This window comes from Centruroides sculpturatus, unplaced genomic scaffold (genome assembly GCF_000671375.1).
Source record: "Centruroides sculpturatus isolate CEXI.00-Female unplaced genomic scaffold, Cexi_2.0 scaffold806, whole genome shotgun sequence".
Taxonomy (NCBI): domain Eukaryota; kingdom Metazoa; phylum Arthropoda; class Arachnida; order Scorpiones; family Buthidae; genus Centruroides; species Centruroides sculpturatus.
In genome coordinates, this window is record NW_019384938.1 from 258,281 (window position 1) to 269,835 (window position 11,555).

The following is an 11,555-nucleotide window of genomic DNA, read 5'->3' on the forward strand; positions in this document are numbered from 1 at the left end:
CAATGTCAGCTATTGAATCAGAGTGACAAAAATGCTTAAAAAACAATTTAGATTTTTACTATTGGTTTAATAATAAGATCTAATGTAATGAGTTTTGATAAATGTTGTTTTTTATTTTCATGGATTTATGTACTAATATAATATGTAATCATACCTGAATATAATCATATGTATAATGACACATGCCTTTACCAAATAAATGAGTAAATCTTTATGAATTTTTACTTACATGGTTTATGGACCCAAAAAAATGTCGGGGTGGACAAACGCCCCACTGCACTAATGCCGAAAAAAACTCAGTGCACTAACGCAGGGTTAAGCAATGGTGTGGTCGAACGGTGCACACTCGGTAAGTAATCCTACAATTTTTTGTTTATAGCATAGTTTATACAGATTATTCCCAAAAAATTATACATGTTTTGGAAATGTTGAGTGAAATTAGTCTAGAATCAAATAATTTTATGGAAGAAAACCTTTCAAACAGCCGTAGTCCATAAACTGCACACATGCCGGGCTATGATTGGCTCATGTATTTGAGGATTCCTACAACAGGAAATTCTTATAAAGCGGAACATATCTACCGCGCTATAGGGGGATCGACTGTACTGTAAATTTAAATAAAATATGCACTTTATATAGCATAAATATGTTTTCATAAAATTTTTTAAGGTTAAATATTAAAAAATATACACATATATATATTACCACTGTGTGTCTTTGTATGTATCTCCAGAGTGTCTTTATCTTTAGTTGAAAATTTGCAACCAGAATAGATACAAGTAAATCTCTCATTGGAAGTATGAATCAGCAGATGAGATCTTAGAGCAGAATACTACCAAAAATAAAATCACAATAATTATTGTTATTATTATTTAAAGATTAATAACATTAAATTATAATTACAATACTATAATAAAATTAACATTTCATCTGATTCTCAAAACGTATACCAGCAGTAGTTCTTTCAAGAAAGTCAGGACTGAACCACTAAAGTTTTCAATATTTTGTGAATGATCTTCATATACCACAATCTTCATCTGCAAAATATTTTAACTCTTAAGGCATGAATTTATCATGCAGTCAATAACATATTCAAGAATATGTTGTGCTGCTTTACGCACGACATACTTCAAAGATGCAAAGAGTATTTGCACATGAATGACAGTCACTTGCATGATGTCATTTTCAAAACATAAATGGCAAACTATATTATATTGTTTGAAATCTCATACATGAAAAATTGTTAATAAATATTAAAAAGCTAACTATTTTTTTTTTTATAATTGTCCATTTTCAAGCCAGATCTTGTATGTGTTTCTTGTTACGATTCTTTATAATGTTATATTCATTACCATAACATAACAATGAATTTATTGCACCTTATTCATCTCAAACATACTTGAAATGATTAATGTCTAACTTTTGCAGGAAGATATTTAATATTAGGAATATATCATTTATGTTAATAATAAATTATAACAAACACTTCCAATTTTTGAGATTCTAAAATCTTAAAATCTGAAACTTCTTCAAATCACGCGATTTTTTATGTTTTTTTTAATTCCCTAGACACAATTTTGCATATCTTTGCATGCAAATCTGCCTTTTATGGTTGTTTAACATGCCATTTCAATTTTTCCAGATTATTCTTACCCTTGGTTGGTTTGAAACAAGAACACTCTAATGTTACTTTGTGCTTTATATGCTTTTATCTATATTCACTCTATATTCTATATTTATATCTTATATATTTTACACATTAAAAGCAGAATGTTCCATCACTACCAACCAAAACTGAAACTAACACTTCACAAAGAATTGCTATAAATAGAGATTCAACTCTGCCTGGATGAAATGTAACCAAATCAATCAAAACAGACCAGTGCTTTCTTTATCCACACTTTCCAAAATATTATGTTTCAATTGATCTAATTTTAATTTTAATTAATTAATTAATTTTGATTTTATTTTTAGTTTCAGTTTTGATTTCTGTTTTGGTGTAAAGGCCAGAGTTTTAAATCTTTTTAATTTTAATTTAATTTTAAATTTAAATGAAATATTTTAAAATTTAATTATTATTTTTAGTTTTAATTAACTGGCTACCTAGTTGCATATAAATACAGATGAATACCCAGTGCACTGATATTCCCCAAAGACCAGCTGGACATGCTGGCTTATCAGATTCATCAGCATATCAGATGCAGTTTTAACGGAACTTCACTGTATATACATCAACACAAAAAAGAAAACAGATTAAACGTAACATCAAACATTTAAACAAAATTTTCAAAATCAAATATGTCAATTTAAAATTGGTGTTTCTAGGAAATGCCTTTTGCCTAATATACTATTTTATAACCTATGTATATAAAATAGTTATTTGCATCATTGTTTAACATCATATTTTACTTCAGACACATTCTTTCTCAATAGATACACACTGTGTTCTTTATCTTGAATGGAGTATAACATAAATAACTACCCAATATACTTGTATTAACAAACAATCTGCTGGATTATTTATTGGGCTAATTAATAATTGCATAAAAAGCAATTTGGCTAGAGAGGTAGATAGTCATCTGAAAATAATCATTTTTTAAATTTAATAATTAGAAATATATTTTTAATTTAGAACTATCTGGAAGAAAAGAATCAATCCAGAACTGGACTTTAACCCAAAACTCCTGCTTGCCATGCAGTAGCTATATGGACCTCCATCTGATCTTTGCTTCTTTAGCTATTAATTAATTATTGAGTGACTAGTATGGTTATATCTAAATGAATGTGTTCACTTCGGCCTCCAGATACTTCCTATTCATGAGAAAGTCCTGATAAGAACTGATGTGAACTATTTATCCTTGAAAATTATATAATTCTATCAAAGCTTATAAAATCATATGATTTTAGAAAAGGAAAATAGCTCAATTCCTCCCAAGTGTATGCTAAGTACAGTACATGTATAGTACAAAGTTTCATAGGAATGGTTTAGCTGTTCTCATATGATACTCAGACAGGAGATAGATGCAAATTCAATTTTATACATATAGATGTAAGCTAAGCTAATGATCAATATTTCTCACACTGGGCTATGCTTTTACAAGGTTTACAGATTGATACCTGAATGAATAATAACACGTACACACACACAGTCACTAAATCATGAAAAAAATGTACTACAGGGAAATTTTGTTATAGAGAAATTACATTTTTTGGTAAATAAAGTATTATTTTAACAATTTTTTCATTATTTTTATGTACAGTGGGTGATCAGACAACAAACAGTTTGAACTGAAAACAAATTGGACAACAAACACTTTCATGAAAGATTTTTACATTCAGACAATAAATACCTGACAGAACAAACACAAGAAGAAGAGAGACTGCATTTAAGATTTGTAAAACTATATTTTAATGGCATTTATACATGGTTTATGGAAGAAGACTTTCACAGTTGTATACATAACCTTTTTTGCACTAGTTAATTTTTGTTCTCTGAATTTTTGTAAGTGCTTTTCTAAACGTTTTATTTAAAAAACTGATAATATTATTGGAGTGGAAAAAGAGTGGAGTGTCATGAACTGTGTTCACTATAGAAACATAGCAAGATATAACAGCCAAGATAGAGAGTGGGCAGATGCTGATGATTTCAACAGGTCTACAGTAGATACAATCTCAGCTAAGAAAGATATAATTAAAAAGACTCAAGAAGATAAAGAAGTAATGAAAATTGAATCTGAGAAACAAAGATGTGCTGTTTATGAAAAATGGAGAGATTATTTATATGTAATAACAAACTAAAAGCAAACATAGTAAGAAAATATATAATTTTTTATTTATCTTTTAGAAGTCGCCAGCATAAATTAATCAAATTCACACAAAAATCTATGGTAAATCGATAATCAATTAACAGACAATTTGGATATCAAACATAATCTTGGAATGAATTATGTTTGTTAACCGATCACCCACTGTAATTTAAATTAATATAAACATAGTTTTAAGTAAGTTTACATTTGTGTGTTAAAATAATGTACTTACAACTTAGTTTAACTATATTTTCATTAAAAAAATTGTAATTTTTCATTGCACAGAACAATTAAAAAAACGTTCTTGCTTTATAATATGCTTTGTATACATTGACATAAATGCAGGTTCTATTGGGTTGTTCGGAAAGTATTTCGTTTTTTTTCGTGGAGAAAATGACTTTCTTATAATATATAAATATTTTATTAAATTATATATTGACCATTTTGGTCCAATACCTTTTGCCATCTTTCTGAAAGTAGCATGATTTCACATTCATAAAATTTCTGATCTTTGCTTACAAAAAACTGATCAAAGTGATTTTTGACATCCTCATTTGAAGTAAATGTTTTATCATTTAAAAAATTTTGTAAAGACCAGAACAAGTAATAATCCAAGGGTGCTAGATCTGGTTTATATGGTGGGTGTGACAACACATCCCATCCAAGCTTCTGACAAGTTACCAAACTTATGCAAGATCTGGCATTATCATGGTGAAACACTACACCTTCTCTGTTGATCAATTCTGGCCTTTTTTGTTTGATGGTATCACTCAATTTGTCCAGTTGACAGCAGTACACTTTCGAATAAATTGTGGAATTGTCTGGTAGAAGCTTAAAAATCTCTCAAAATCCCACCAGAGAGCATCATTTTTTTTGGATGAATATCAGCTTTTGAAGTGATTTGAGCAGGCTCATCTCTTCTACTCCATGATTGCTTGCATTCAACATTGTTATAAACAATCCATTTTTTGTCATCAGTTATGATTCACTTTAAAAATGGATCATTTTCTTCATTTGAGAAGAAAATCACAGATGTTAATGCAATGGAGCAAATCTCTTTCTTTAAGAACATGTGGGACACACATATCGAGCTTTGTGTGCCCATGTGCTATTATTACCCATCTACAGGTCCATTTGTATGCCTTTTTTGGATTTTTCTCACCACCCTTCTGGTCATGTGCTACTTATGTCCAACATCTGAAGTTTTGCCTCAATGAGAACTGTTGATCGATATCAAAGAGTGATTTCGTGTGCTCATCAACAAGGAAACTCTCTCTCTGTGACAATATCTCATACAACTGCAAATGCTATGTCTTATTTAGAGGCATAATGTAACATGCAGTATGAAGTTTTGTGCCATCTAATAAATGTCTTAAATGTAGTAAATTGTGCTGAGTGACTCTTTCAAACCGAATCTTGTCATTTCCTACTCTATCTTCTTATCCCTTGTCTCATATATGAAACTGTCATGCCACCCAAAAACACTTAAAAACTGCAGTAGTAGGAGTATCCTTCTTGGAGTCAGGAGTTTTTGAGTGTAATCATTATATTTGTTGGAAAGGTAGGAAAGTGTACATATATCTCAAACATACACATACTCAAAATTAAAATCTAAAAATTTGAAGGAACAAATTATATTTATTAAGCAATTTATATTTAAGTTATGTACAAATTGGTCAGGTTAAGAATTGTGATAATACAAAAATAATCACAATTTACTCTTATTTATTTTTAATTTGTTATTTAGTAAATTATAAAAATTACCTCTTTAAATTTCTTATCACAATGTGCACATTCCAGGTCTTGTTCAATTCTTGTATTTGTCACCAAACATTCATTACTTTCCTCATCTCCATTAATTAGAACATGATGGCTTGTTTTCAAATGTGTCTGTGCAGATTTCAAACTTTCAAATAATTTTTCACAAAAGCAGCAGGCAAAAAACTCTCTAATTTTTTCTCCTTCATTGCTACTGTTTGTTGTATCTTCTGGTTCTAATAAAAATGTCAATAAAAAGTCTTTAGTACAGTACATTATCTAATAGAATGATTATTTAACTCATATAGTCATTATACATACATAAAAGAAAGATATTGGCCGTACACGAAGTGTTTAGCCGGCAGAAAAGAGGGTAAGGGAAAGGGGAGGGAGAAAAGATAGACAGTAGAGAAAGGTAGGATCCCTCTGAATGACATACATAAGACTACAGTACCTTCTATGTTTGATGTTGGCATGCAGTTTTTAGGCTGCAAGCCCATAGTCTCCTAAAGGGTCTAAAAGAAAACCTGAGTGTAGCAAACACAATAATTGAGTGCTACCATGAATAGCTAAGTATAGAAGTTAGTGCCAAGTGGCTGTTAGTAGGAAGACTTATATCTACTTAATACCAATAAAACTGAATGCAAGCGTGAATCTTAATGCTACTTAACAGCTAAACAGACAGCACAAAAAGCAAACAAACACAATGACAAACTAGATGAGATTAACGAACTGACAGAAACAAACGAGCAAGACCCCAAATTTTTTTTATTTAAATTAAATTAAATGTTTTATTATTAAACATTAACTTACTCACTAACTAGACTAACTTACCATAACCTAGGATGACCATAACCAGACGACTAAAGCTAACAAACCCTAATCTAATATAACCTAACCTATCATAACCTAATTGGAAACCAAGCTAAGAGTTCCTATCTAACTTACAACTAGGACTAACTGAACTTAGACTGAAAAAGAAGACAGAAAATAAGAATTAAAATACAAAGTTGAAAGGCAGCTATATACTGACAGTTGAAACAAAGCAAGTGAAAGCTAATTGCTATCTGTTCTCCCAGAGTGAGTGCTCTCAAGAGCCCCACTAAGAGATATGAATGTGAGTAGATGATGAAACATTGTACGCGTGTGAATGAGTTGGTGCAGGTTGCAAGGCCAGTTCAAGAATAGCAGCTCTCATTAAACTATCCCTAATGTAATTGTACCTATTGCAGTGAAAAACTAAGTGAAGTGGTGTTTGGTCCTCCTGAATACCACAATTGCACTGTGGATTGTTTCCAAGGTTAAATCCATGCAAGTATTGCTTAAAGTTGCCATGTACTGTAAGTAGCTGAGTGAGGGTGTAACTAGGGTAAAAGTGGCGAAGAATCACAGTAGTGTCAACCTTGGGGATGAAAATGTAGGTGAGACTACCAGTGGGGTCATGGTCCCAGCAATCTTGCCAGAGAATGAAGATTTGCTTCTTGACGTGATTGTTGATGTACGAGGTAGGAATGTAACTGAAAGCACTAGTGACCGAAGACTTTGCAGCTTGTTTGGCAAGACAGTCAGTGGTCTTGTTGCCAAGAACCCCTGCTTGACCCGGGACCTATTGGAAATCTATTCTAATGTTGTTGTTTAAGTGTCTGAGAATGTGGTGTATGAATGGAAGAATTTTAAGTAGCTATCAGACTTTTCAATCCTGTGTAAAGCTACCCTAATGTCAGAATAAGTGCGATAGTGTAAGTAGTCCAAGACTACTATAGAATTGAGGTAACTTTTTCTTAAAAATGTGAGGCCGGGACCACACCCCCCTTGGATGGAAACTGGCTGTCGAGCTAAAGTCAATATATCGATGACTTATTACGTAAATAGGACCAGTGTGACCAAGGAACAGGGTTTGAGACGATTTAACTGTCGCATTCCAGACCTAATTGACAGAGCCGCGATCGTCAATCGTGAGAATGAGCGAGGGATCGACCGTCGGGGAAACTTTGGACCTTACAGGGAGTTCAAAGCAGGTCCTGCTGATACTCCTGTGAAGGTGGCAGCGGCTGGGACAGCTACCTCCTCTCCAGGACAGAAAAACAGACATTAGGTAAAATTTACGGGTCCGTCATCTGGGAAAGGGCTTGACCCGACTTCGGAGGGGAACAGCCCGGACGGGGATATTCGGCAACCCTGCGGCCCGAATCGTGTCCCTGGCAATAAACCAGGGACCAATAGAATCGCAGGGGACCAACATTCGAACCAACCAAAATCTTGGGATTTTGGGAGGAAAAAGATTATAAAAGTCCGAAATCCCAAGGACACAGGGAGGTGGTGTTCGAAGACGTCGATCCTTGCGTACGGACAGTGGATGCTCTGGCGTTTCGGAAGAGAGATACTGACAGGACCCCAGAAGAGGAAGGACCGAGGAGACATAAAAGAACCTCTGGACACAAGAGAAGAAAGGGACTCAACTTCCCGATGACATTCTCGCCTCTCCAACTCCCCGTACCTGGACCTACAGAGATCATCTACAGAGAAACCAGGGCTGTGGAGTCGGAGTCGGAGTCGGGAGGAATTTCTGGCTAGAGGAGTCGGAGTCGGAAAAAAATGTGTCGACTCCGACTCTGGCATTTCTCTTTTCTTGTTTTCCATAGAAAAATTAAAACGTAAAAGTATCTGCAAAAAATTTCACCCCCAACGCGATTTTATAGTAAAAATATTAGAATAATATGAAATAATTTAAAATAAATATATCGTTAGAGATGTTTTATTTGTCATTTTATTGCATTAAAAACAAGTTGTAACGAGACACTGGGGTCTCCAAAATTTACAACTATTTGACCTTTAGNTTAATTTCCCTCATGAGAATACAATTACACATAATTCATTGATTATCAAATTTCACAACCAAGTGTCTCATCATATTTTGTATAACTGTAGACTTAAGTGAAATTTTATATTAATTTTAATTGATTTTTATTGAAAAAATAACACACACACACACACACATTATTTTGACAATTATGAATAATATTATATATCATAATCTCTCATGAATATATTGGATATTTATAAATTTATCAATACTTATACCTGTAAACTTATATATTCCTGTCAAAATAAGTTTTGTATGAATAAATTTTGTAAATATGTATTCCAATATAATAAAACAATGCTTTATGAAATGTAATTCAATTACAGTAGAGTCCCGCTAGTCCGAACCAATTGAGACCGAGCCCTGTTTGGATTAGCAACTTTTGAATTAGCTGAATAATTGAAAAAATGCAGAAGCAAGCAGTAAAACAGGTCTGGTTTATATAAATCCAACCCTCTGTAAGTTGTCACAAACCCAAACACATTAGTCTGTATTGTTTTTAACAGTGTTTTGAATTTTGGTATAAAAAAATAGAGAATTTAAAATAAAAATTTTACTTATTGTCAGTATTATCCTTCAATACGTTTATTGATCATAATGAACTTTCATGAAGTATCATTGATAAATCTGTAAATACAATAAAACCTCCAATCTTGTATCTTACCAAAAATATACCAAATTATTTCATAATTTAAAATGATCTTAAAAATTCTACAACTCTTACACTATTCATTACATTTATTTTTAGGAAGCTAAAATCATAATTGTTAAAAGATAGCAACATTTCATTTACATTACATTACTATTATTTAGTACAAATTATATAAATTATGTAATATAATATAGTATGTATAATTCTTTTTGATTTTTTGAAGCTGACCATCCTATTAAGTTCCACAAATTCCTGGTTAAGTGTCATGTATGTAAACTGCCAGGTGATAACCCACATCGAATTGCTCCTTGACCTGTCAGGTGACCCCTGTACCTTTCACCTTTGTTGTGTTCCTTTGCCTTCAACCTCAGTCGTGCTTTATGAACTTGCAAAATCATTTGCATTAAAAAAGATCTATTTGCAAATCATCTAAATTTTCCTATAGATATTTTTCTGTAATGTATTATGCAAAACATGATTTTTTGAGTAACTTCAATATAACATACAAAGGTGATTTATTTAAATAATTATTGACTTAAATATATTGCAGAATTACATCCCTTATTCTACCACTTTGTACTTTGCATATAANTTATAGGAACGTACGTTATAGGGGGGTCGACTGTAATTGAAATAATGCTTGCTTCTAAGCAGTAAAACAGGTCTGGTTTATATAAATCCAACACCACCAATGACTTTTGTTTCTGTTTTTGTGTGTAATTAATTACAGTATAGATCTGCTGTTTTAATAGGCCATGTCAAACATTGATTTATTAATTTTGTACAGTATTAATACAGTACTACAATAAAAAACAATTTTTTTTTGTTGTGGAATACTAAATCTTTTTATACCATTAATACCATTTAAATTCAACTGAAAAATACAAAAAAAAAAAAAAAAACATATTTTGTGAGCTAAAAAATTTCCTCTCCACCGACTGAAACATATTCGAATTAACGGTGTTCGAACTAGCGGGACTCTACTGTACAGTACAGTACAGCAACAATTATCCAAATGTCGATCAACCGAAAGCTTTCCAGTTGCCAAATTTAAATTTCCGCTAGTGCTGTGGTGCTGCAATCTTTGGCTATGTCTTGGGCTACTCCAATATTATTTTTGTTGGTGTGTGTGTTTTAGCTGACCATGAGAGAGAACTTAAGGACATGCCAGGATTTGAACAAATTTCAACATGGGATAGGTTAATATATTTTTTGTACATAATCAGTTATCCGAAAAATTGATTTTCCGAACAGCCCCAGTCTCCAATTGATTCGGATAATCGATGCTCTACTGTATTTTCATTTAATTTTTGTTTTATTTTGTATAATTTGAAGTCAATTAAATAATAATAATTAAATGTTCAAAATTTCAATTTTTATATTAACTAATATCAAATTGAAGAGTACAGTAGACCCCCTATAACGCGGGTTCATATAATGCGGATTCATATATTGGGGCAAAAAAATTGCGACCATATTCGTATAAAGATGCTAAAAGAGACTTGTAAAATGTGGTAAAACGTCATCACCGACTCGTGTCGCGACAGGATTGGGCGAATCTGGACCAATAGTGGATGAGCAGCCGAACTACTTACACGCTACAGAGAGTTTAGGCGGGTAAGATGAGTTTACTATCGTCTGTACAGTATATAGGCCTAAATTAGGTACTGTAAGTCTAATACAGTACTGTAATTTCATACATTTCTTGTGAAAAAACATTTCTTATTCAACAGTCATAAAAATTATTTCTATTAACGATGTCTCCAAAGTTCAACAAATTTTTTGCAGAAAAATAAATTATCAGAAAACGCGGCGGCCGTTTGGTGTGCTGCTCCGTGACGAAAACAAGCTTAACCTGGGGTAGTGCTGTGGGGTGTTTTGCCACCCCCAACATTTTAAAAGTTGCACTATTCATAGATTTCGCAAGAAATATTTGTGTCCTTTTCAGCAGCTTCATGATTTTATGTATAGAGCATGCTCACAAATTACTACGATGCTGCAGAAATTCCAGTAAGAGAAAAACAACAGTTCTCAGTGGGGTGTCCAAACACCCTACAGTATTAATTACGCTTTTTTTTAAATTTACAAATATTTATTTAGTTTTTTTTATTTTTCAAATAACTATAACATGACCACATTTATTATTTATAATATAGATATAATAATCAATGTGAATAAAAATAATTTAAGTTTATTTTAATTCAAAATGGCTGACTTTCATAAACACATTGAGAAAATACCAAACATAGCAAGTTGCTTGTCATTTGCAATGAGTGCCAAAGTACAATGTCAGCTATTGAATCAGAGTGACAAAAATGCTTAAAAAACAATTTAGATTTTTACTATTGGTTTAATAATAAGATCTAATGTAATGAGTTTTGATAAATGTTGTTTTTTATTTTCATGGATTTATGTACTAATATAATATGTAATCATACCTGAATATAATCATATGTATAATGACACATGCCTTTAC

At 32.0% G+C, this 11,555-nt stretch overlaps 1 protein-coding gene across 2 annotated transcripts in view; it reads right to left on the bottom strand.

Moving 5' to 3' along the window:
* The window catches only part of LOC111632082 (transcription factor E4F1-like), a 56,508-nt gene that overhangs the window by 17,919 nt on the left and 27,034 nt on the right, over positions 1–11,555 (bottom strand). For both annotated transcript variants that reach the window (XM_023376436.1, XM_023376435.1), the window contains exons 5-6: positions 5,571–5,800; positions 706–832 (exon numbers count right to left, since the gene is read on the bottom strand). In XM_023376436.1, the coding sequence (XP_023232204.1) occupies positions 706–832; positions 5,571–5,800 (357 nt within the window). The remainder of the gene's footprint in view (positions 1–705; positions 833–5,570; positions 5,801–11,555) is intronic.